This window comes from Plectropomus leopardus, chromosome 21 (genome assembly GCF_008729295.1).
Source record: "Plectropomus leopardus isolate mb chromosome 21, YSFRI_Pleo_2.0, whole genome shotgun sequence".
NCBI lineage: Eukaryota > Metazoa > Chordata > Actinopteri > Perciformes > Serranidae > Plectropomus > Plectropomus leopardus.
In genome coordinates this window covers 16,543,705-16,570,659 of record NC_056483.1, presented here as the reverse complement: position 1 = coordinate 16,570,659, position 26,955 = coordinate 16,543,705, and the positions used below count along the sequence as shown (strand labels likewise).

The window sequence follows — 26,955 nt, the reverse complement described above, 5'->3', positions numbered from 1 at the left end:
CTGATTTTTTTTTTTTTTTTTTGCTCTATAGATTTCAAAAAGATGCACAGATCATGTGTTTAGTTTTCATCACTTAGCTTCTTTTCCATGGGATGCTTTTCACATTTTTTGAAAAAAAAAAAAAGGTGCTTAGGAGGAAAGCAATTTACTTCTGCATGACTTATTCTTTTTTTTTTTTAATATGCCAATATAGAATTACTGCGATATCATTATGATTTTTGCATAAATTCCTTAAAAATGCTTTATTGAAAGAACAACAAAATAGATTTGTATTTCAAAAAAAGGAAACTTAGAAAAAAAACATTCCTGTTTATAACAGCCTTTATCTGTTTCCCTTTATGTTTAAGTATAGATTTCAATGAGTGGCCACTGAAGGCATCGTAAAGTCCCGGTCTGTGCCTGCACACTTTACTGTACAACAGATCTAAGAGTTTCTGATACAGAGAGACACATATTGCAGTGGGAAATACCACAGAAGCAGTTTTGTATATTTTGCCAGGTGTTTACATGTCTGTGTGTCTGTCCTGGTCAGCACTTACTCAGAGTTGTGGATTACTGTGTTGTTGTTGGAGTGGTCCCATCGTGGGGTGGTTTTTAACATATATTTGTAGTAGTAACTAAAATTTGGTTATATACACAAAGGCTTCAGGTTTATTATTATCATTATTATAACAAAGAAAAATAAAGCTAGCTGCCCTTAGGTTCTTGCTTAAATATACAATACACAATTGTGTCCCATGAATGTGTGCCTTTGCTTTCACGCTAAATTCCCTCATAAGATGTAGACTGGACTGAACAAGTTCCTCATTAGTGCGCAAATGTGTAGAAATGGAGCGATGATGAAACATCCTGTGAGCAACCAACAGTGTCTACAAATATATCAGATTATTCAGAATAACCTTTTTTTGGCACGGCAACATTTTCCATTATTGTGTCAGATAAAAGCTGATTATTCTGATGATTGTGACTTTATTCAAGCAGCTGGAGCTGAAAAATTAGGTCAACTAAAGGAAGCAGATGAAGATTCCCCACAACATTTCTTGTTTGGTCCATTTTTTACAGTTTAACAGCTGAGCAGTCAACTGTTCAAGAATTAGGTAGAGTAACAGAAATAGGAGACATCCATTTTGGAGAGACTGACTTCTCCAAGAGGAGACCTGAAGCGTCTTCGACCACTGAGCAGAACAATGGACAGCGGCAGGATTCACTGTATGCACAAGTCAAATTGTCCAAGAGCAGGATGCTAGAACTGTTACCACTTCTCTGTTTATTTGATTGAAGACTGCAATGCAGCATTTTTAATGATTATATACTCATTACAAATATCCCATTCATTTCTTTCATTTTTTAAAATTATATTTACAAATGTTATCAAAATTATGATAACACAGCTGTTTTCAGCTGGTGTATATACAGAATAGATAATAGAGTAAGTGATAACTTTATGCTCCCTGAACAGCCTTTTCACAGAAAAGCTGAAAGTTCAAATATTAATCCTTATTTTTTAAGAAACATATTCATTTATTTAACATGTATCCAATGGAAACATAAGCTAAGCACTTAAAATAAAAAATGAGGTCTAAGCATCTTTTTGAAATCTACAGAAAAAAACAAGAATCAGTTCAATGTGAGATTTAATGATTCAAGTGGATGTTTTTACTTTCGTGTTGTGTTTGATAAATTCAAACAAAGCAGAAAAAAGCTAAAATGTTATTCATTTGAGTTCAAAATTCTACAGAGGAAATGCACACTTTATTGTAGGTGGTAAGCTGAAACGGCAGAATAGACAATACAGTGTGTGATTGTATTCATAGTGAACATCCTCCTGGTCTCCTGGCTCATTGTGAATTTAAACTCCACAGCACTGTTGACATAGACTGCTTCTTCTGCGTCCTGTAGAAATGAAACAACACACAGAGTGGTGTCAGTGCTCTGAAAGATCAAATAGCTGAAATATGTTATTTTCTATACCACTTAGCTGCAGTTGTGTCACAGGGCCTCACGACAAACAACTAAAAGAGCAGCAGATGACGCAAACAACCACAATAAGATCCTCTCATGATGATGCTCACCATATCATCTTTTTAAGGTGATTCTGTTTTACAGATGCTGCTCTTTAAATATTATGGCCTTTGAAAGATTATTTCTGCATAACTATTGTACATAACTGACTCTCAAGAGCTAAATGAGAAAATAAAATAGCTCTGCTCATCTGGTGGCTTACCTTCTCTGCTTTGGTGGAGTGTCTTGATCTAAACCAGCTGGAAGAAAAAGAATAAATGAAGGTTTTAGTGATAGTGATCTGTGCCAAACCACATCTAGAATGAGACGAACGAGAGTGTAGGTCAGAAAAGTTCATCTCACCACTCAAAGATGCCCAGCGTACTGACAAGCATTAGGATTCCCAGGATCTTCAGTATAACTTGAACACCAACTGATCGAGACTGTTGATCTCCTGCAACACAACAGCACGCTCACCTCCTGCTGAAAGGGACATTTCATCACTCTGAAAACATCTTCATATCTGTCGTACCTTCAAATATCAGCTGACGTCCTGTTGACAGCTGAATGTCCACATCGTTTCTGCATCCACAATAATACAATCTGCCTCGATCACCGTCGGTCACCTTAAATCCATAAACCTGTGTATCGACTTTGATCATTTCCAGTCTGCTGTCACTCATCATGAACCACACAAAGTTGACAACAGGAGGGTTTCCTCTGCAGGAGCAGGTCAGGTTCACCACGCTGCCCACTGACACTGGATCAGTGGGACTGATGATTACTGAAGTGTCCCTGGGAGTCTGCAAGATTTGGCACATGACATGAAAAGATCAGTTGTCTTGCCACCTGCTGTCATCTCCATAAAACACAATAAATGAAGTCTTACATGAAACACTGAGAGGCATTTCTTCCTCTGCTGTCTTATAGTTTCCTCCCTCCACAGGATATGAGGCAGAACAGCTGGTTGACTCCATCATGTTGGTCTGACAAAATGATGGTCGTCTTGATTTTAGTTGTGAGGGTTCGGTCTGTGTTTTCCTCGATTGTGTTGTGTGGGTCTTGTGTAAGAGTCCAGGTGAGTTTGGGAGGGGAGTGTGGACAGGGAGTGGACGCTGAGCAGGTTATAGTGACAGACTCATTCTCCTTCAGATCACCTGAGATCTCAATTCTGGGCCTTGGAGGAGAATCTGTGGTTTCAAATCAAACACAGATTTTACCATGAAAAACAGTAAAAAATAGTCACCTAACAGATACTGTTGACCAGTTCTGACAAATTTGAATGCCAATGTGCACACATTTGTATATACATTGTGCCCATATTTGATGATGGGGATGGGGTGATTTCACATTTGCTTCCACAGCTGTGAATCAGGGTGTGATTGCAGGCAGGTGTGTCTGGGTGTGCCTGGGTGTGCCTCACTCTCTTGTTGGTTATATAAGTATGTGCTGCAAACACTGCTGCCAGTCTTCTGTTTGTGCTGCCTCTGTGCATGTGAGAGTTTATTCAAGGTTCTGCTAACAAAAGAAAGAGTTCCAGCTTCTGAAAGGCTGAAGTTTTGTCATTCTTGTCCAAAAGTGTCACCTTGAAGAGGACTGTCTCCAAGAGTATAAAACTGTGGACTGTAGAAGCAAGAGACTTGTGGCACCGCTGTCTCTCGGCCTGTCCCCTGTCCCTCCCCTGATAAGTAGGCATGACTTTAAAACTGAAAAACGTTTGAATGTAGATGACAAGTGTGTCAAACTAAGAAACTGTGTGTTATAAAATGTAGTGGAGTAGAAGTAGAAAGTGCCATGAAAAGAAAAGCTTCTAGTCAAGTACAAGTACTTCAAATTTGCACTTAACCCTTTGAAACCTGGGCAAATTAGCTTGATTTCATGGGAAAAGGCAATGAGCACCTTAACAAGAGAAATAATTACAACTATACTTTTAAAAAATATCTCTACCTCTTTTTTTCAACTTTGATAAAATTTCTTGCAATTTGTGAGACATTTCTTACCAATTTGCTGGGTGCATTTTCCCCTATGATTTTGAAAGAAATTATACCAATTTGCTCACATTACAGAAGTTTAAGTTCTTCTGAACAAATGCAGGAAATGCAAGGGCTAAACTCAGATAGTGATAAACATTATAGTTGCTGAACATACCTTACCTCTTACGATTATCTGAAGAGGATTACAAGAAGCTGTTGACACAAATGGCCTGTTTTCGACTCTGAAGTAGTACCTGTCTGTATGACTTGTGATTACACTGGAAAATAAAGTGGTGCAGTTTTTCTCACTCAGATCTCCGGTTATATTCAGTGGATAGGTGTTTACTCTCCTACTATTGTTGAAAATCACATTGTTTGGATATCTGGCAAAATCAATGTCACTTATAATCCACACTCCAAAGGTTGTCCTTGTGCCACTGAATGTTTCTTCTGGTTCGGCACGAAAGCTACATGGGATCTGCAAACAAGATCCACTCAGCGCTTCCATTTTCTCTGGTGCAGTAATGAAAAGGGCTGAATGATGAGGACAAGCAGCCAAAACATCTGTAAAAACAGACTCATGATTAACATTAAGAAGGAAACATCTGCATAAAGGGAAAGTTATGATACACAAACTTTGACTTTTAACATATAACCAAATAAATTAAGCAGCAGCATTTTGGTTCTTGATTCTTACGTTAACTCTATGAAACTAATATCAATACCAATTTTATTGTCCTGCATTCAGACGCCTTTCACAACTATTTAACCCTTTTAAACCTGAGATTTACCCAGATTTCTCACAAAAACATGGGGAAAAGGGCAATTAACCAACTTGGCAAGAACTGTGAACATCAATTGCATGAAAATAGTAAAAAATGACAAAAAACAATTAAATAATTACATTTTTTAAAAAAGGGAGGAAAAATAATCAGAAAAAAATAAGAAAAATGTTCATCGATATTTATAATTGTTATAATTTTATATTTAAAATGATTTTGCACAAATAAATATATGCATACATATATATGTATATATATTTACAGCACATTTTACAGGTCTTTTTTTCCTCTTTTCTTTTTCTTTCTTTTTCCACTTTTATTGATTTGCTTATTTTCAGGTATTATTTGTAACTGTAATTTTTTGGGACATGTCTTGTCAGGTTACTCATTGCCTTCTCCCTATGTTTCTAAAAAAAAGAAAAAGAAAAAAAGTTTTAAAGGGTTATTAGATACAACACACAAGTTTTGACTACTCTCTGAGAACATGAACAGTTGGAAAAAAAATCAGAGTCAAATATAGATTGTAAATGAAGAGTAACTCTTTCAAATAAGAGTGACTCACCTGAAAGAAAGAGGATGCTCAGTAGCATGTTGGCTGTCTCCATTTTCACAGACTGGACTGCTTTCATCGCCTGGATTTACAAACACAACAATGCTGCTACTTCCCATTCTTGGTCATGTTATTTATGAGGATTTCAGTAACTTCCCTATTTAAAATGCACACACGTCATCACTTACATGTCCTTCAGTTCACTGTGTTTTAAGCAGTGATAAACATCTGCAGAGCTACATGATGACATCTGTAAAATCTACTCATCATCAAAAACCTGATCCAGTTATTTTGTCCATCAGTGCAGGTCAGAAGACAAATAACTTCACTATGTGGCTTAAAATGCTGAGATGTAAAAATCAACAGCAGTAAAACTCAGTCTTACCAAACAAGCCCACAGCAAAAAGGAGAAACGAGATCATTTTTTAGTGCTGCAACTCAGAAATGTGATGTGACATTCATGTGATGAAACCTGAGCATCAGACCAACCACCTATTTAACATTTGCTGTACGACTTTTGAGAAACATGTCAAGCCCATTATGTTTAACAACTAAATCACATGACCTGAATTTCTGCAGATGTACAGAAAGGAAGCAGAAGCAGAATGCTTATGTCCTGTGTGTATTTTTATCAAAGGACTCACTGCCAGCCTCTTTCAGTGAAATTCATTAAAGAGGAACTATGCTCATTTTCAAAAATCATACATTTTTACTTCTAAGGTCTAAGACAGTCCAAAAATATTGGTAAACATGGACAACTCTCGCCCAAATTTAAAAACTAAAGTGCTAGAACTCAATTTATGAGGCATTCAAGTATAAAGTCTGAAGATAGATAAAAATGAGAACACCCATTTTCTGTTTCTAAAGTGAGAACGTTACATTAGAATAAAGCTCATTTTTAATTACAAAAAACTTTCTGTGGGTCCTCAAAATCAGCCTCCCATATGGAGCAGCTCTAGACTACATGCCTTATTTACTGTTTTCCCTGTTTTCTGGCTTTGGGAGATAGGGAATTGTATTATCAAGTATTGCTTGAACTTTCCTAAACCCTGAAAATAACATTGGCGTTCTGGAAAAACTAGAATATGACATCCAGCACACTATGTTCTGTCAGGCTCAATCAGGGTTCCTGTGGCCTAACGCAAGGCAGATTTAAGACTTTTTAAGATGTTCCTAATGCCACCCGTAATTGAGTTTAAGACCAATTTTCTATTAACCAAAACTGAAGGACAATTTTGTTTTGCACAAATGTCTATTGTGACATAAAAAATGACTTTTGTTGTCCAGTGAGGAAGATTACATTATCTATGTTAAATGTTGTGGAAAAAAGAAAAACTTTTTTGAGTGAAACACATGCAAGACATTGAACATATAATATTATCAAAAATGGTATCTCTTTGGTTTACCTGCAGTAGTGGAAAATATCTATTGAGTCTGGTTTAGTTAGCATAAAGTTATATTAGGAAATGTGATCAAAGTGAAACAACAGTCAGAAAACACTTGTATGTGTTTAGTGCAGCAGCATTATATGAGTGGGAATTTGGCAGTGCATCATTGCATCGACAATAAAGATGACTATACACATAGTGAGTCCTGATTTTACTCTGACGTTTAAATGTACAAGACAAATATTACTTCTGACTCAACTGACTTTCAGAAAGCCACTGACAGCGAAAACACTGCAGAATGTCAAGCAACTTCCCTGTACACATTAGTTCTCAGTATTTATCGAGTGCTTTTACAGCCTTATCTTGCCCCCCCCACCCCCCGTCTGACCAATCTGCCGCACAGTCAACCCACAAATATTTCATCACATTTAGAGCCGTGCATACTAAATAAGCATGAAACAGTCTGGGAAACTAGACAGTGACAGAACAAGTGGCTGCCAAAATGAATTTAGTTGTCTTGCAACAAATGCAAAGTCATCCTAAAATGCTTGCAAAACTCTGAGTCTGATTCACTGGAGAAAATCAAGCAGATGTTTTTATTTATTTAAATCATATAGTCTGCGAAACAAGTTTGTAATGGCTGCCACTGCCAGTACATGCAGAGGCGGATACTGTGAGTGCAATATTTTGGACTAAAAATGTTTGCACCGTATGCATATCCTAAAATTAAAACCACCATGTGTTTAAGCAGGAAGCATAGTGCAGGCTACATTATTTGCCCTACACACATGCTTTACACAGTATGAAATAAGTGCTGATCTACAACTGTTTTTCCAGTTATAAATTTGACTCACAGTTGTTAGTTAATCCAAAATTTGAAAATCACAAGACTAATAACAAATTGCTCTACAAAAGGACTTTTATTCAATAACAGAAACACACTGATAAAACCATTAAACACAAATTAAAACACTGCTAGCTTGGATCAACAAAATCTTGTTTGGTGAAGCACAAATTCAGTTGTTCAGCTCATCACAACCTCTTACTGTGCTGCAGCTTCCTCCTGCCTCACCTGGAGCTCTATGGTCTTGTTTTTTACTTTTATTTAAAAGGTGTTATTCATTACAATAATCACTTCCCAAAGGAATCAAAGAAGCAGTGTGTTCAGTCTATTTTCCCTTCTTAAATTTGCCGGGCGTTGCTCCTGTCTTCTGCTTCTTTTTTGCTGATCCTTTTGGCTCAGGTTCCTAAGTTTGGCAAAAGAAATAGAAAAAAAATGAGTCCAACATTTAGAAGGTAACTGAACATCCACAACAACAATCTACTGTAAGAAAAAAGTGAAAATATACACCTGCATCAAAATACAGTAAGCCCAATGAACATACTGCATACTGTATTTGTTCTACCTTTCGTTTGGAGGACAGAGATCCGGTGACGGTGAAGAAAGAGTCCAGTCGTCCCTGTGTGCTGCCCTGTCGGCTCTTCACAATCTTCTTACAGCCGTTACGGATCCTGTCCTCACTGCACACAAACACACAAATCAATAAATGAATCATTAATCATGTACACATTATCATATCCTCAGTGTTATTTCCAGAAATCAATTTCCCCCTGAGGAATCAAAGTATTTTTTTCTGAACTTTACATTATTTTTCTTTTCTGAGAAACAAAAACAAGCATCCAAAGCAGCATTTAGAAGATTGTAAAAAGTAACAAAACAACTGCCAGGGCTCACTGTAGTAACTGTCATTATGAAATGAACTCTAAAGCTCAGATTTTATGAAAAAAAGGTTGCATTCTCGAATGATGCTTAAACCGTAAACTCTGCCTCTAAAGGGCCAGCAGTGCAGCCTTGTGGACAGATCTTTGTATAAACAGTTGGTCTGGTCATATATAGACAGCACACACCATGTGTGTATTGCAGTTATCCTGTGCAACTATCAATCATCAACAGTAGCTGTACAAGTAAAGTTGTATATAGTGTGTATAGATTTTATGTTACTTTATTTTTATTTTTTCTTATTTGTATGTAGTAATGTTTTATCCTTTTTGCACTCAAGTCACTTTTTTGTGCATTTTTCTCTGTTTCTGTGACATGTAAATTTCCCTGTTGTGGTATTAAGTAATTCTTATCTTCACTGCAGCCATCCATGTCATCATCAATAAACTCAAAAAAAAACCACATCAGATGAATCCAACATGAAGGACAACATTGAAAAGAGTCTGCTGATGTTTCACCTGAACTGCTTCTCGCTGCACATGAACTGGATCAGTCCCTCCTCGTCCGGCTCGCTCCACTTCAGCTCCACTGTCGAACAATCCACCACCTCTGGCTTCAAAAACAAACCCCTGGCCTCTTTGTAGAGCCAGTCCTCTGGAGCAGGGTGTTTCTGCATGAAGACGGGAAAGATGCACACAAATAATCAGAGCCAACCCTCCAGTTTAACAGCCTGGACCTTTGGATTGTAGCAGACATCAACTTACGTTGGGGTCAATGTTTTCCAGGATCTCCTCGATGCTGCCGTGCTGTCTGATCAGGTCGATGGCTCTTTTGGGGCCGATCCCCTTGATGGTGCCGCAGTAGTCACAGCCCAGCAGAATACACAGGTCTATGAACTATGATGGTGCACAGAAAGAAGGAGACCGTAGTATCACTCCTGTGCCTGATCTAACTGTGTTTACAGCTCCACAGCACAAACAGATCTAATCACCAGGAGGAGGTTGTGATGTTTCTGTTAATATTTGCATGCCGTGTTGACACTGCACCACAGGGTGTTTGCAGACTGCACATGTTAAAAGCAGGGGAGGTTCCTGAATTTTCAGATGGAAAATGACACTAGGAATAATTAAAGTGCTGCAACTTTCTCATGTCAGAGAAGAAAAGTTTACCTGTTCATTGGTCAGGCTGATGTCCTGCAGGATGCGACTGAAGTGGAACTCTTGAATAGGAAGTTTCCTAAAACAAACAAATTCTGCAATGTATTATAAAGGTGGATGCAGTAATACATAGCAATTACTGTTATTTGTGTTGTGACACAGTTAGCGTCTCCTCTTTCAAACCTCAAATATACACAATTATTTCAGAGTGAAGATGAATGGGAATAATATATGTTTATGTCTACGGGCTCACAGTGATGCAAACAATAAAACCATCAATAAAGCTTTTCCATATGAGTTTAGTTATTACTTTAATAAAACAGAGGAGAAAATGTATGGGACAGAACAACCACTAGTTTTATGGCTGTCATGCCTCTGGGCTGTCATGCAGTGTTTCTCCTGAATTATTCAGAGCTGGTAGGACAATCCAACAACACTGCCCTTATTAAAATATGAACTGTGATAGCACGTAATAAGTAATTTGGCCCCATTTTGCCCTTTACACGATATTGGATAGTTAGAAAAAAAAAGGAATTGTTGCAGATTAAATGTTATTAAAGTATAGAAATAAGATTATTTCTCAGGTTAAATTTCAGGGAAAATCTCATTCCTTCAAATATCTCTTCTACAGGGCCGAACAGTTGATATATATGATGCATTAACGTTGGGAAGCAGGTGCAACATTACTTTGCTTCACTGGCTGTGAGGTGTCTGAGCAGCACATTTGTCCCAAAGGTCAGCCCGTCCATATCCTCCGTTGCCGTGGCAAAGACCTTCCCTGATTTCACCAGAGCAGCACAGCTGGCCTCCGCCTCACATGGAGCCTGCAAAAGAAAACAATGCAAATCACATTTCACAGAGTGATTCACCCGCACCTGTCCTGTTGAAACAGATTTCTCTGATGTGGCTAAAATACTTCGGGGGTATTTCACTACACACAGACTCAAAATTTACTTCCTCATTTCTCCAGATGTATTACAGGGTGAGGACATTTCTGTTCAGGTGTGCTGAGCAACAACAAAAATATACTTCTAGTGCCTCATAAGATAAGCATTTACTGTTTATGTTCTAACTTTTGTGTCTATCAGGGCCTGCAAAGAATATAATAGAGATAAACACCCAATTGGAAAATGATGACAGAGATGAAAGACTGAAAAAAAAAACAGATTCCTTAAAACTGTTTCATAAAATCACTGTCGATACAAATGTGAAAATGTTCTTAAAGCCAGTGAGAGTTGCAAAGTGACCATCGCTCTAACCTCAATGTATGGCACTCCCATCAAGGTCAGCAGCTTCTTGCACTCATCATTATGCTGCTTGGTGACTTTTACCAGACGCTTGGTGAATTTGTCAATGTTCTCCTGTTCGCCTGTGTTGGGGAAAAAAATTGCAGACATTTCAATACTTATCAAGGTCAAACATTTCTAAAATCTTTACCATGTAATTAAAACAAATTACATTTTAAAAAAATATAAAGACTGATCACAATGGTTTTTCTCTGATTAACTGGATTAGAGCCTAAATAAAAACACAGCACATCAAGGCCACACTGACACAACTCCTGATTACTGTTAAATAAATTATGAAAAGTATTAACTGTACCCATTTCCTGGGCCTGAGCCAGCAGCTTCTCAGCCTCTGCCCTCCTCTCCCCTCTCTTCTCCAGCTGGGGGTGACAAGAAGAGCAAAGACAGAGAAAGAGAAATATGAAACAAGAGACAGAGGGTGTAGCTTTAAAAAAACAAAAAACAAAGCTACTTCATTTTCACACATTATTTTTATCAGAGGGTGAGAAACAAAAATCTAACTCTGCAACATTTTCTTGTCACATATTCCATTACTTTCAAAATATACAATATACACATATGGAGAGATTTAAAATATTTTTGCATTTACTGATCTATCAAACAATAGATTACAGGGAGTAACACCGTGGTTACACAGTAAAGAGCGCCACTTTCAGACACCACACTGTTTGATATAAACAGGTGATCAAGATTACGTGTGAGGTGCAAACAACAAAAATACTACACAGAAATGTAAAAAAAAAAAGGTGCATTTTGACTGTAACTTCCACAATACCAGTATGCAGGGAGAAGAGCACCAAAGGAAATCAGAGCCCACACTAACCTCTGCTGACTTGAGCTGCGGGGGCTTGCCATCAAACACATATACAGGTTTGATGCCATGTTCCAGCATGCGGATTGTCCGGTAAAACATTCCCATCAGGTGGCTGAAAAAAAGAGCAAGCAGGTCGCAGAAATATTTCAGATTTGAAATAGTCTGGGATCAATCCAGAAAATACTGTATTTTTATGTGTCTTCTGCCATGTCTTCACAGTCTGAATTTCAAAGTGTTTGCATTGTGGAGTTTGTACCTTGTTGTTTCTCCATCCTCGTTTTGCAAAACATTCCCATCCTGTCGTACAGCAATCAGGAACTGGTAGATACACATGGAGGCATCTATGGCAATCTTCCTGCCTGTAAGAGTTCAGAAATTCAGTTAGCTAATTATTTGGCATTTTTAAAGCAGCAGGGGCATCAAAACAATGGCATTAAGTGTGACAAATTATTGCCAACTATAAGTTTTCTGTGAAAGCCTTTATTCACTGTATTATAAAGCAAAATAAAGTTCACAACATTCCTTTATTTGCCCATAGGTTCCATACGCATATTGGATATTGATCATTTTTTATTCAAGACAAGTAATGTTCTGAACCATCAATTTGAATTATAAGTACATCATTATGACAAATTGCTGAATAATAACTGACTAATTTGGTGCAGGGCTCAATTAATCTGTATTAAATTAAGTACACTTGTCAAGTAATTATGGTCTATTTTGATTCATCCACCATCCTTGTTGTTTCACCATGCAGTCTAATAAACTTAGATCTGATCTGATTATCATTTCTAATGTAAGTTTCATCATCAATATGTTGAAAAGGAACTCGCAAAAGTTGTTACCAAAGTAGTTCTTGATGTCTTGCTCCTTGATGGCACCAGGGGCCTGGTCGGCTATTAGCTTGGCGAGTCCGTGTATTCCCATTGTGTTTGGCTGAAGCTCAAACTGAAATCACCAAAGTCCAAACGCACAAATTACATATATTATTAATTTATATTCATCCATCATGACTTCCCTTTGTAGGGACCAAAACAGGTAAGATCTGAAGTCCCCCAACCATTGTTTAAAGCGTGCTTTAAAAGTTTATTTTGTTTACATATGTGCTGGGATGGATGCCGAGTTACAGAATAGCTTCTGATTATGGATAAAACATTACCTAACTGTATTCTGTGATTGTAGAATTACAGTGACAGATGGCCACATTAAATTGCCATTTTTTAAAGGACACTTGGTTTAGGGGGACAGAACTTGTAACATTAGCTTTGCCGCACACAGCCAGGTTAAGCTGCAGAGGCACAGCTAGCTGGAGGGCTAACACGTGAATAACGTCACATTTATTCCTAACGTGCATGCTATTAGCGGACAGCAACAGTTGTCATTGCTATACTTTACACGTTGAAGTAGGTTAAACCGTGTTATGTTTACAAAAGACTCACCAGTTAGCCGTGTTACACGAGCTTGTGCACTTGTCCCGGTGTCTCGGGCGCGAGGAATTGCGTCTCTTTCGCGGGAAATCAAATAGAAGGCATCGCCTATCAATCTGTCGAGCACGGCATCGTTAAAAACCACGAAGAGCTGCGCATCGATAGTGCAGGTGTGATTTTTCAGGTCTGAGTTCTAACAAGGAAGTACTGAAAGGGCATTCGATTGGTTCACTGAGGTTGAAGGAAATCCGGTCAATACAGCAAAAATAATAAGCGTCGTTTCGGTCGGGTCTCAAACGGTGTCATTGCTGCTTTTCGGTGGAGTTTAAGCACAAAAACATACCATTTTGAGCACAAATGGCTCCTGAGAGTGACAATTTACCGGCTGTGAATAACCGGTAACGTCGGAGGTGTGTTTTTGTTTCTCCGCCCACTCCGGAAAACTCAACCGAGTCGTCGTTATTTTTATTTTTTAAGGTGACGTGGAGTCGGACCCCCTCTTCTACACTGTCTCATATGTCAATAAAAGTACTTGGTGTACCCGGATATGATCGCAATGAATCCATAGCACGTTGGGACACTGCATCGAGGATTTCCAGGATGTTTAGCTGTAAATCGTTACATTGAGCTCCAGCATCGGCGCATACCGGAGCAGAGAGGAGACTGTCGGGGCCTGGAGTCCAAGAAATCCAGCGGACAGACAGGTTTTGTTGGATCTGCAGCACTGGGACTGAAGTGACACAACAGAGATACTGGTAGCGCGGCATTTTCTGACTTCCTTTCTGTTTCCATTAGCTGTCTTCGTTATGTGCTTCTTTGCAGCTGCTGTGCATTAGTTGTTTTTTTTTTAGTGTTGTTTTTTTTTTTTTTTACATGAATCAATGAGGTTCTTCATCATAGTCACGTTTGTTTCCATAGAATCTGCCAAAAAACAGGAAATGTCCTGGGTTTATTCCACTTTGATACTTGATCTTTCTCTTAATAGCGTAGTAAATTAGGGAATAGTCAATTTATTTATTACTTAACACATAAATATGGAGAAAATGATAATGACCATCTTGACAAGAAATTAAGGGAAAATAGTAAAAAAAAACAGGTTGAAAACAAATTAACTGAAATTTCAGTTTATATGTTTTGATATTATTTAATTATTAGAATTAAATATTTAAGTTTATGTTGCAGCAAAAAATGAAAATAGACTTTTTTTCAGCTCTTTTTGTGTAATTTTTGCTTTTTTATACTTTTCTTATTGTGCTTATTTTCAGGTAATTTTCTTGTAACCTGTTACTAATTTCTCACTCATTTTTGGGCCATGTCTTGTTAAGTTGCTCATCACCTTCTCCCCATATTTTTGGAAGATATCAAACCAATTTGCTGAGATTTCAAAGGGGTAGCTCTGTAGATTTCAGTACAAAGAGTTTAGAATGACTGCTTTGGCTAAAAAAGTTGTCAGTTTGTACTGTTGTTATATTATGTATGTATATATATATATATAAAACTTAAGGAGTTCATGTAAAAAAAAATCCCATTTAAATAGGTATTTTAATGGCTGTCCTAGAATAATACAGTCCAGGAGGTCTAGACCTGCAGGTGTGATGCTACTCTGAAGATTCATAACAGGAAACATAGAAGATAAGAGATGAGCTTTTTGGGACTTACCATTTCTGCGGAAGCTCTTCAGAGAGCAGTGCTCTTTCATGCCAATGCTGCTCTACTAAGAGACCAGCTAAATCCTTGTTATTGTGTTAGAAAATCATGCCCACAATCTAGAGAGCACAAATTGGGGTGAGAATCACAAGAGGCCTGTGATACAATATAATGTGATTTCTTACCTATTTTTATTTAATTGCTGCGTTTTAATATTCTTGTAGGCTGCTGAAAGCTTAATTTATATTTGCAATATTATATAATAAATCGATATTTGGTGTCCCCATATTAATACAATATTGCCACTGAAAATATTGCAATACTATGCCGTATCAATTTTTTCCCCCTACCCCTAGCACATATCCTGCAGGGGCACTCACATTTATTAATCTGAAATCTGCTGTCACCAAAACACTGAACACTTCAGGTCACGTACATCACAGAACATCATCCAAAAACATGATGCTGCTTGCTTTGTGAGGTTGAGGATGAAATTTGTATGATTGAACTATTGCTTTTAAATACGTGTTATGGTAGGTTATTAGCTTTGATTAAGTTTGCATATTTGCATATTCCAGCACTTTCCTTAAAGAAAAAGAAACAATGGCACTGTGGCATAAGTGTAGTGTAGTGTCATCATTTCACTTTCAAAATGTGGTGATAATGAATATTAGCATGAAGGTTTTATATTTCCAATACATTTTGTTATTGAAAGCAACATCCTTGTGAGGAATTTCTGGAAGATCCTTGTATGTAAATTAAATCTGACCTGTATAATATCAGAGCAGATAAAAACAGATGGAGCTCATATAATTCTGGTCAAAGAGCCCTCCTGGACTGATAAAGCTGATGAAATACATTGTAACATATGGTGGTAAGACAGTCTCTCACAATTCTGAGTGTTTCTCAATTTTCGGCTGTGTTTGCCTCAACTTTGAAGGAGTGATGTTGCATAAAGTGCTCCACTTGACACATAAATCATCACATATCAGGTATCAGTGGCATCCACGTGAGCTAATGTCCTGACTTGTAGTGAGAGACATACTCTAAGTGTCAGGACAGACAGCCCAGTTTCAATCCAACCTGTCCCTGATGAACTGTCCATCTTTGCAACAGGGGGTGATGCAGTGTGGAATAGGACACCTGCCAGGTGGCTGCCAGAGGACGATGGGCCTGCACTGCGTCTTGATCCTGTGCTTGTTCTCAGGCTGGGCAGTGGGCTACAAGGTGGGGGACAACGTGACTCTCTATGTCAACAAAGTGGGCCCTTATCATAACCCCCAGGAGACATATCACTACTACACTCTGCCTGTTTGCAGGCCGGAAAAGGTCAGTCTTTGTTCTGATTCACAGTGTAATAATGAGCTGCTAAAATCCACAAAAACAGCAGATTATTTTGTCATGCTGATGCTTGTGCAAGGATATCATGTCAACATTTCTTGTAAAAAAAAATCTGAAAGTTACTGTGCCTGGCCATGAGATTTAAATGTTGTCATATAAGATTATAAACTAGTAGAAATTATTTCCACATGCTTACATCTGTGTAGGGTTTCACTTTATTCTGTGTTCTCAGTCCATCAGACCTTCATCAAAGCATGCATTTTTAAAAATTTTATTTTATTTTATTGAAAAAGGACCATGTACAGTATACAACATAAATGTTGCCATTTGATGCGCTGTGCCAGATTATAGCTTTGAGTTAATTTGCATCTGCAGTCCCTCAGCAGGTCAGAACAAATACACAGCACAATGACATGACAATGTAAGGTTTAAGGTAAGACACAATAAAACATAAAACTACACAAAATGTACATCACACAAAACAGCTACACACAATAGCGCATCACATGTGAATGCTTGGCAAATTAGTACATATGCATATACATATATTTCTATATACACATATACATATATGTACATGTACATGTTCGAGAATATTTTCTTCCAGTTCAGACTTATTGATGTTTCCAGTATCTTGCCAAGACTAAGCTGAGTGGAGCGCTGGTCGTAATGCATCATGTAAGATTACAAAAAGGGAACAATAAAGGGGATTTGACATTTTTTTTTTTTTTTTTTTGTTGTTTTTTTTACTCCTGTGTCCATGTGTTTCCTTGTAATCAGGAGGTAGCCAAAGGGGTTTTTTTAGACTTTATTCTGGGACTTCACTGAAGAGGGCTTGGCACATTTTAATGAACACAGAATGAAAAAAAAAGACTCATATTTTCATCAAACCATTGTTTATTTGGGGAAAACTGACGGAGCTTTAAGCTGTTTTACAGCAATGCCTTGGAAACACACTGGTGGGCTAAAAGGATATATAATATATGATAGCAATTGCAATAATGTAAATTAGGATACCTAAATGAATTCCATATGGATAAATAACAGCAGTGGCCGTCAAAGGTTATAAATAGCAATAAAAAAGTAAAAAGGATGAAAAAGTTAAATAGCAAACAAATATGAAAAACAAAAAACAAAACAATAACAACAACAGAAGAAAACAACAGTAAAATGTTGAAAAAATACAAACAATAATAAATAACGACCATGTCTGTGAATTAACCAAAGCAGGAGCGCTGTACAGTAACCATATTATCTAGCACACACTTAAAACACTTAAAAAGATCCAGAAAAAAAAAACCCAAGGCACTCGTCTTTAGGAAAAAAGAAAAAAAAATGCATTTATTGCATTGGCAGATTCTAAAGGTAGATCATAAAAACTATTACTTCTTAAAAAACTTAAAAAGATCTACTGACACAGACCTACCTAGTCTCAATACCTCTTGTAGTTTTTTCTAACTATTTAGAAAAAACGCAAAAACACCTAAATGCTAATTTTGCTATTGAAAAAAAAGTGTTCAAATGTATTTAGTATAAGTATACAAGTATAAAACTTTGAATTATACACCCAGAAACACAAGGTATAATTAATTTGTTTGTTTATGTATACACCTATTTGCTGTCTGTGTGTTACTGATGAGATATTTTCCCTTTGTTTAAGGTTTAATTCATGAGTCATTGAAGAACAGTCATTATTGGAGGTGTGGTTGTTTTGGTAGCAGTGCAGCCAAAATTTACCATAGCTGTAACTTATTGCCCACCGTTTCAGGACATGTACTTTAACATCGAGCATGCAATGTTGCTTTAACTACCCCAGAGCTGTGTACCCACTGAGTTATGATCAACTAATTCTTTGTTCTGCTCTTTTTTTGTATTTTTTTATACACTACTTTACTCATATTGTTACATTTCTTCTTCAGGTGCATCACAAGTCCCTGACTCTGGGAGAGGTGTTGGATGGTGACAGGATGGCAGAGTCGTTATATTACATCCGATTCAAAGAGAACGTGGAGAAAAGAACTCTTTGCAAGCTCACTCTATCAGAGAAACAGGTATTTTTTATTTTTTATTTTTACTCAAGAACAGGATGACATAACAATTTGCGAACTACCAGCCTCAACAGTGGATTTAGGCCATAATTTTACCCTTTAAAACCTGAACAAATTGGTTTGATTTCTTTTAAAAACATGGGGAGAAGGCAACAAGCACAAAGCCCAAAAATTAGAAAGAATTTCAGAAATTCAAGAAAATTACCTGAAAATAAGCAAATGAATAAATACATTAACTGATAATTAAAATATAAAAAGTAAAAAAACAGACAAGAAAATGACCTTAAAAAATGCTGGGGATAAAATAATTCTATGCATTTCTTTTTTTTCTGAAACTTAATATGAAATCTAAGATGATCATATTTGTGAATGTAGTTCTCTGACATTTCTTACTATTTTGTAAAATCATTTTCTAATTATCCTTTCCTTTTTTAAAAAAACTAACCTGTAGGTAATTTTCTTGTCACCTTTTACTAATTCTTGTAATTTGTGGGACATTTTTTGCCAAGTTAGTCCTTGCCTTTTTACCTCATGTTTTGAAAAACGGAGGAAAAAAATCCAATTTACTCAGGTTTCAAAGGGTCAACTAGCTTGTGACAGGCATCTTAAGGCAGCACAAGAATACAAATGTCAGTCCTGGTTTCAATGGGTTAAGCTGCTTGATTTTTAATTGAAATTACTGTATGTCTTAAACTGGATGATAAATGTTGAAGCACAAGGACCATTTCATAACCACTTTTTAATAATACTTGGAGTGCTTTGTCAACTTAAGTTGCTTAACATTTCATGAATGGTCCTCATTATGCCGGTCCACTCCATTGTAAGTTTAAAAATGATAATCGAAATATGACAGCCCTTAAACAAATGGGATATGATGGTGGATTTTGTGTGTGTCAGGTGGACCAACTCCGTGAGGCCATCGAGGAGCTGTTCTACTTTGAATTCGTCCTGGATGATATTCCAATCTGGGGGTTTGTGGGATACATAGAGGAGAGCGGCTTCCTGCCTCACAGCCACAAGGTAAACGGTTTGTGCCTCTGAGATATGTGGAGTAGATCAACTCTATCAGGGAGATGAGGAGAGATACTGTGCAGTTTTATCTTTATGCAAAGTTCCTGTTTCAGCTGAACCACAATCACTGTCATTCTTCTTATCTCTCATTTCCTCAACAGCTTTCTTTTTATTTTGTCCCTCTCTTTTGTATCTCTCCCTCTCCTCTTCTCTCATCTGCAACAGGTGGGTTTGTGGACTCACCTAGACTTCAACATCGAGTACAACGGCGACTCAGTGATCTTCGCCAACGTCTCAGTAAAAGATGTCAAACCTGTTCCCCTGGAGGAGGGGGCGGGTGCAGCGGTGGGTGGAGTCGGGGTGGGCGGAGGCAGCTTGACGGTCACCCACACCTACAGCGTGCGCTGGTTCGAGTCCCCCCTGCCTCACGCCCGGAGAGCCGAGCGCCTCAGAGACTACTCGTTCTTCCCCAAAACGCTGGAGATACACTGGCTCTCTATTATTAACTCACTGGTGCTGGTGGTGCTGCTGCTGGGCTTCGTCATCATCATCCTCATGCGGGTCCTTAAGAATGACTTCGCCAGGTGAGTCAGCAAAAGAGTGGAAGTGCTTATTTCTGAGCCAATGTATGGGTCACTTTATGTTTCATGTCTTTTATTATGAAAGATTATACTAAATGAAAGGCTGATAAAGATCAGTGCACTATCAGCATGAAAACATCCGAAAGACTGTAAAGGCTGTTAAAATATCCCCCCAAAACACAAGTTTAACAACCTAATAACTAACCAACAGAAAATATCTTAATATATACATAAAATTATTATTTTTATTTTTTTGCTATTTGTTCATCAAAACAAGCAGATTGATGACACCACCCTGGAATCTGGGACATTTTAATGCAGTTTGCGTCATTGTTTTTGACATGTTGGATATAATAATACTGTGAATTTTATATACTGCAAAGGAAGGTACAAGGTAGATCACATCTTGTTTACTCGCAGACAAAAGACGTAAGTCTTTCCTTCTGACATCCACTGCTTTAATACGGTAGGTGTTCTCCTGAAATTGTCTGAGCTAATCGTGTGACTGTATTAAAATAATGGATGTAGCCACTGTGACATCAGCCTTTTTTTGAAGCCTGTAGTTTGGCATTTTGGCCTTTGGCATCTCGGATTTCAGCAGCAGGATGTGATCATATTTGCATGAGAGGGTTGAGCTCACTCACAGACTGTGGTGACCCCTTAAAAGACAGCCTGTCAGTCAAAGCGTCCACACTCTTTAATATGTATAATTTTTTTTCCATAATACAATGTCAGTGTCAGCATTTTTCAGCCCCAAAGGAGTCAAATATAAAGTTACATACAGCACCTTGTCTATTCTTATTCTTGATTTGAGATGTTTTCAGATTGATCTCATTCCTTTGTGGACCTTTTGGGCCGACTTATACGAACCATGATCCTATCAGATAGACTTTTTATCTCAGCTTCTCATATCCTGCTCGTGAGATATATGATAAGATCCTGTGTGAAAGCATTTTTCTCCTCACCTGCAGATATAATGTGGAGGAGGAGGGCGGCTGTGATGATCTGGACCAGGGAGACAACGGCTGGAAGATCATACACACTGATGTCTTCAGGTTTCCCCCTTACAAAAGCCTGCTGTGTGCTGTGCTGGGAGTGGGAGCTCAGTTCCTTACCCTCGCCACAGGTGAGCCATTCATTCTCAAATAGACCCAAACACAGCAACACACACATACACACATAGGACTATTATTTTCCAAAGCAGTATTAGGGGCTATCATTGATCTGTTAGAAAATTGAGCAGACTAGTTCACCTATAGCAGCGGTCTTTGTACTGACCAGCAGAGTGATGTTACAAATAGAAAGCTAATAATGAGATATATATACAGACCACAGATGCAAGAGTCTGATCACACTAATGTCACCTCATTGCTCCAGGAATCATCTTCATGGCACTGATGGGAATGTTCAATGTGCACCGCCACGGCGCCATCAACTCTGCAGCCATCGTCCTGTACGCTCTGACCAGCTGCGTGTCAGGCTACGTGTCATGCAGCTTTTACACACAGATCAACGGCCAGCGCTGGGTGTGGAACATCATCCTCACCTCGTCGCTCTTCTCCGGTGAGTCTGATGTCAAGGTTTTGGGATCACATCCCATACTGTAAAATCTGAGGTGATAACTAAAAATCTTGAATTTTTAATTGTTAAGTTTAATTGGAATTTAGTTATATTTACTTAATTGGTTTAATTGAATCACTCTTTCTAAGTTTTAGCATCTTCAGTAAACCAAGTATACTGTACTATATATCTGTATTCTGCTCGTTGCAAATTAGTCAATAATATTTGTATTAAACACATTATCTTAAACATGTTAACAAAACAGAACTCGCTGATCTCTTAACTTCATCATTGGCTAAATCCTCCTTGTCATGATTAAGTTTAGTCAGACTTGGTTCACTGAAGTTGCTAACACTAAAAAAGAACAAGGAAAGTCCACATGTCATTTTTTAGTTGCAACAACTTCACAAAATTAAGTAAATAAAGATAAATTTCAAGTAAACTTGACACTTCAATATAAAGGAAACATAAATTAAGATTTGGAGTTATATTTACTTTACTTCTTCAAGGTAATGGGTCTCCAGCATTATTTGAAGTACAATCAACTTGTCAGATTGGTTGTGCATTTTGTGCACTTTGGTCGTAAGAGCCGAGTAAAAAAAGTTCATGGAGCACTTGAACATATGCCCTGAAACATTTTTTTACATAAACAACATTGATTTACTTGTTAATATCTTCACAGTTTATTGAAACTTAATTTATGTATTGTCCCAGAAATAATTGTGACTAATGACATTGATATTTTAAGACCATTTTATGCCTTTTGCCATTTTATCCCACTGATATATTGATACTAAAAGCGCGATAAACCTTTTAACTCTTAAGACATTCAGGCGTTTGAATTGGAATGTGAGGAAAGTATCAAAATATCCTAAATAAATATAATTAAGTGTGTGTGAGTCTGTGCGTGTGTGCTTGTGTGTGCTTAGGCGTTGCACTCAAGTCTTACAATGGTAGAAAAAACCCTGCTGTTTATTCTGGCATCATGTTGACTGAAATGTTTGTGACATTGTTGTTATGCAAATCAAGGCATATTAACACATGGGTAATTTTTGCAGACCTTATTATATATAATAAGGTATACTTATTGATAGTGTAATTATCGTGACAGGCAATCTGTAATGGATTCAAATCATTCGCTGTGTTAAAAGCTTGGTGTTTGTGTGCCCATTTCTCTCCACCCATGCCTTGTTTTCGTCTTTATTTCCTCCTGTCTCTCCTTACCACTCTCTTATTTTTCCTTTCAGCAGTTTCCATTTATGCATTAAAACTGTCATGGTCTTTAAGGAGTGTTAGTTTGCACTCTGTTGGTGGTGGGGAAATAATTGTAAAATATAGCTGAGATTTAACTTTTAACAAAAAGCATTTAAAAATGTAGTCATAATTATTTTGATTAACTTGTCGGTAAGACACTTTATGAGAGTTTTCGTCAAAAATATACAATGTCTATTGCACCTCGGTGAGAATATTCACCCATATTCTATGAACCACGGTTGATCTTACATGAATATATAGGTTTAATGACAACACAAATGGGATCCGAGAGGCATGACCATGGACAAAGACAAAAAAAACTTCAAGAAACAGAACAGTGATTCACCTTAGAAACTGTAATTCACCCGTCATACAGCTGTGTTTAACATTGGAGTCTAAACATCTACAAGCTCCAAATTGCCTAATTTTAACCTTCAGACACTCTGGAGCCTCCTCACATGCCTGCATGCACACAGTGAAGGACTCTGAGGCCTCCAAAAGTACCTAAACCATGACCATTAGGGGTCGACAGATAATCATCCTGGCCGATAATTGGGGCCGATATTTGGCATTTTGCCAATGTTTTGTATCGCCTTTATATTTAAATGATAGATAAAATTTGTTAATTGACATCTGCTAATTGAGTTTCAACATGGCAGGAACTTTTACTCTGTAAAGCCTCAGGGAGCTATTTTTATTAATTCATTTTTAATTTAAATGTTCACTTGACTTTATAAAAAATAAAAAGTTGCTTGGATTAGCTGTATGATGTTGAACGTTTCAGTTAACATTTTGCTTAAGGCATTCAAACAAAGTCTTTTGTTGGAGTTTGTTATATTCAGAATTCTAAATATTGACAGGAAGATTTGCATTTTTTATTGTGAGCTGAAATCGGTTTCAAATATCAGTTGTAAGTCACATTAACTACTAATAACCGGTGTTGGTACTGGCCCTGAAAAACACAATATCAGTTGACCCCAAATGATTGTGCATGAGTCATACATTTATACAGTTACTATTATACTTGATGACATTCAAATACTTCCATACTGAATCATGTTAAATAATTTTCCACAAGAAAACTCATTCTTACGAAGCCTTGTTATGGATCCCATGTGTGCTGTGATTGGCTAGTACTCATCACGCTGACACATCGAGGCTGGAAGTGGTTTGGATTAGAGCAAAGAGGTTATTGTTAGGTCTGATGTTAGAAAACTTTAGATATTCTTTGAGATTAAAGTGGTAAATTTATGAGAAAATATGTCAGTTAGTCAGGTGATGCAGTATAAAGACACAGTTTATAGAGATCGCAAAACATGGTGGGTGAGTGAGTTAGCACAGGATTTACACACAGGAGAGTGGATTTTGAGGCCTGTGTGAGCCAATGTTTATCATTTTTAGACTTCATTGCCACATTGGCTCTTTCCACCCCAGGTGCAGATAGCACTGTTGGCTATGAACACCTGTGTGCTTGTCTCTGCCATGATGATGTATACACCCAGGTGTAAAAAGTCGAATTGGCTGTTCCACCCCGAGTGCAAATATTGCTAGCTACAGACACCTGCATGCAAATAGCACCTGCCAAACACAAATTGTCTATAAGGATGCTCTCTGCTTTTATTTACAGTCCCATCATTATTCATACATTTGGCTTTTAGCTTTTGCGTTAACATTTCGAAAAGAAACTAGAATAATTTCACCCAGGTCTAATGCTTATTAGAGCTTTTATAGATTTTGGAAAGTGTCGTTTTTAAAGGTAAAAGCTAAATAGATTGGGGCACCTAGAGTGTATTATGGCAGCGTCAATCCATGTTCTGTACGATGTGACAGTCATATGGTACTCATTTAATAATTAATCATTTATCTATAGTATATTCACAGCTTTCACACTTTACAGGAGCGCAAAATACCCTCTGCCACTTCTGGCTTTACTGAGTAATCAAAAAGCTGTATCATTATATTTCATCATAACAACACTGGTCTCATGGATTCTTTTTTTTATTAATACTCTGAGGCAAATCTTCTTAAAGAATCAATGTAAAACGATGTCTGTACTTGATTCAGTTGTTCTTTATTCCCACAGCTCCTCTCTTCCTGACATGGAGTGTTGTGAACTCAATCCACTGGTGGAGCGGCTCCACTCAGGCTCTGCCGGCCACCACCGTGCTCCTCATTCTGGGCGCCTGGGTGCTGGTAGGCTTCCCACTAACTGTCATCGGCGGCATTGTGGGGAAGAACCGAGCCGGCAGCTTTCAAGCACCTTGCCGCACCCGCAACATCGCCCGGCAGATCCCTACACAGCCCTGGTACAAACACACGGCTGTGCACATGGCCATCGGAGGCTTCCTGCCATTCAGGTGAGGCATCCTTATGTGTGGGACAGAGGTGCTTCGATCAAAGGTTGAATTTAATGGCTTTAAAGTCCTTCTCTCCATAGTTATAAAGCAGAGAAGTGAATATTTAAAACAACAAAGGTACACTCCCAATCGCCTTTTAACAGTTAATGATTACTTTCTTTATTTCTTTATTTGTTAGTCCACACAATCAGGCAATTAAAATGTACCTCTTTATGTATACCTCTTTTATACAAACATCACACACTTGCATTAATTTTGGGGGACAGCATGACATACACAGGTCCGCTGCTGGAGTGGGGGGGGGCATGCTCCACTGGTGGTTCTGGAGTGTGTGTGTGTGATGAGGAGCCTGATTTAAAAAATTTTGTCCCCCTGTCAGTAATTTCTAATGGCTGGCCTATATAAAAATATTTTTCAAAATGTTATGTTTGATAGCAATAAATTGAATTTATACACTGAGATTTTATTTTATGACAATAATCTAAATGTAAGTGAATTTTTTATAAAAGAAAATGTCTTTGATGTACCATTTTTTTTCCTGCACTTACTGGTGTGTAGCTTTTATAATACTTACTATTAAGGTCCAGAATGGTTTAAAAAATGGTGAATTCTACTATCTTCAAGTGTTTGCACTTAAAGTTATACTTTAGTGTCATCTTAACTGATGAGGCGTCACTATTTGCTACTTTTCTAAAGATTTGTATACTACAATGGAGAAAAATGAATAAGCCTGTGGCAGTCCATTTTCTGCAGACTAATTTGTCCTTCCATCATCTCCCTCAGTGCCATCTCAGTGGAGCTGTACTATATCTTTGCCACGGTTTGGGGCAGAGAGCATTACACACTCTACGGCATCCTGCTATGTGTCTTCGCCATCCTCCTCTCAGTGGGAGCCTGCATCTCTGTTGCGCTCACCTACTTCCTGCTGTCTGGTGAAGACTACCGATGGTGGTGGCGGAGCGTCCTGAGCACCGGCTCCACCGGCCTTTTCATCTTCGTCTACTCTGTTTTCTACTACCGGAACCGGTCCTCTATGAGCGGCCTGGTGCAAAGCACCGAGTTCTTCGGCTACTCTCTGCTCACGGCGATGGTCTTCTCACTGATGCTGGGCAGCGTGTCTTTCTGGGCCTCACTGGCTTTTATTCGCTACATCTACCGTAGCCTCAAGATGGACTAGACGAGAAATGTGCATACACAGACACACAACTATAAACACTTTCTCATAGCACACATGGACAATCCTCATATTTCTCCCTTGCTTTCAGTCATACACAACTCACACAAACACACACCTCCACTGTGGGAGGAGAAACAGGGGCCTTTACCGTGATTTGTCAGGAGTTCATGATAAAACTGGAGATTTCATTGTTTTAGTAAGGGATGATTTGCTGGTTGTTTGGATGGACGGATCATGTATTTAAGGGATATTTCAGTACAAAGGGATAATTAAGTCCTTTCAGGAGTGAATGGGTAAAATGTATGATAATTGAGTGAATGGGTTTAATCATTGTATAATGTAGTGAGGCATCTTCTGCTCTGGTACCTACTTCATGGTCTGTCAAGGCTTGGCAGGATCTAGCTCTACTTCCTGCATCCCATCAGTTACCCACTGAGACAGCTGACTCATACTGTAGTTTTGATTAATTATGCAGCAGTGCAAGTGTTATTACTTGCAATTATACTCCCCGGCACAGACAATTGTGGCAGCCTATTCAAATAAAATATGAAAATTATGTTTTGCACTGGCCCTGTCAAGCTCCACATGGCCCTGCAGTGGGTGAGAGAGTGATGCATTGTAGATTGAAGAGCTGTTGGTGATGGGAGCAATATTATTGTATTCTAAGGTCACCACTGATTTTGGTTCTGATGTAAATATAGTCTTTTCAATAAATGCTTTTAATACAATATTGCCAGCAAAAAACTCTTGGGTTAATTTTCTCCCCAGAAAATGTACATTTCCCTTCAATTCTTTTAGAAGGGTCTATTTTCTGCACATCCTGTATAGCCTGTAAATGTCCAGTGAGTAGGATTTTGACA

The 26,955-nt window shown here is 37.9% G+C and overlaps 3 protein-coding genes across 3 annotated transcripts; 1 reads left to right on the top strand and 2 right to left on the bottom strand.

The window, feature by feature from the left end:
* Window positions 1-1,617: 1,617 nt before the first annotated feature.
* On the bottom strand, window positions 1,618-5,402 carry LOC121960437 (sialic acid-binding Ig-like lectin 7). Its single transcript, XM_042510111.1, is given in 8 exon segments — window positions 1,618-1,893; window positions 2,225-2,261; window positions 2,365-2,455; window positions 2,534-2,804; window positions 2,891-2,967; window positions 2,969-3,191; window positions 4,155-4,538; window positions 5,319-5,402. Coding segments are annotated over 5 exon segments (789 nt in total). The 5' UTR covers window positions 5,386-5,402; the 3' UTR covers window positions 1,618-1,893; window positions 2,225-2,261; window positions 2,365-2,455; window positions 2,534-2,766.
* Window positions 5,403-7,262: 1,860 nt separating this feature from the next.
* Window positions 7,263-13,214, bottom strand: fen1 (flap structure-specific endonuclease 1). The gene is made up of 12 exons (XM_042510712.1): window positions 13,132-13,214; window positions 12,538-12,640; window positions 11,949-12,051; window positions 11,702-11,804; window positions 11,174-11,237; window positions 10,831-10,940; window positions 10,259-10,395; window positions 9,584-9,650; window positions 9,179-9,310; window positions 8,933-9,084; window positions 8,101-8,215; window positions 7,263-7,941 (listed from the first exon to the last, which is right to left on the bottom strand). The coding sequence occupies exons 2-12, from the start codon at window positions 12,617-12,619 to the stop codon at window positions 7,864-7,866; spliced, it is 1,143 nt and encodes a 380-aa protein (XP_042366646.1). The 5' UTR covers window positions 12,620-12,640; window positions 13,132-13,214; the 3' UTR covers window positions 7,263-7,863.
* Window positions 13,215-13,386: 172 nt separating this feature from the next.
* tm9sf1 (transmembrane 9 superfamily member 1) lies at window positions 13,387-26,823 on the top strand. Its single transcript, XM_042510710.1, has 9 exons — window positions 13,387-13,874; window positions 15,883-16,095; window positions 18,027-18,158; window positions 19,053-19,175; window positions 19,392-19,750; window positions 20,719-20,873; window positions 21,125-21,310; window positions 24,645-24,918; window positions 25,702-26,823. Exons 2-9 carry the CDS (start codon window positions 15,889-15,891, stop codon window positions 26,093-26,095), a joined length of 1,830 nt encoding a protein of 609 aa, XP_042366644.1. The 5' UTR covers window positions 13,387-13,874; window positions 15,883-15,888; the 3' UTR covers window positions 26,096-26,823.
* Window positions 26,824-26,955: the final 132 nt, after the last annotated feature.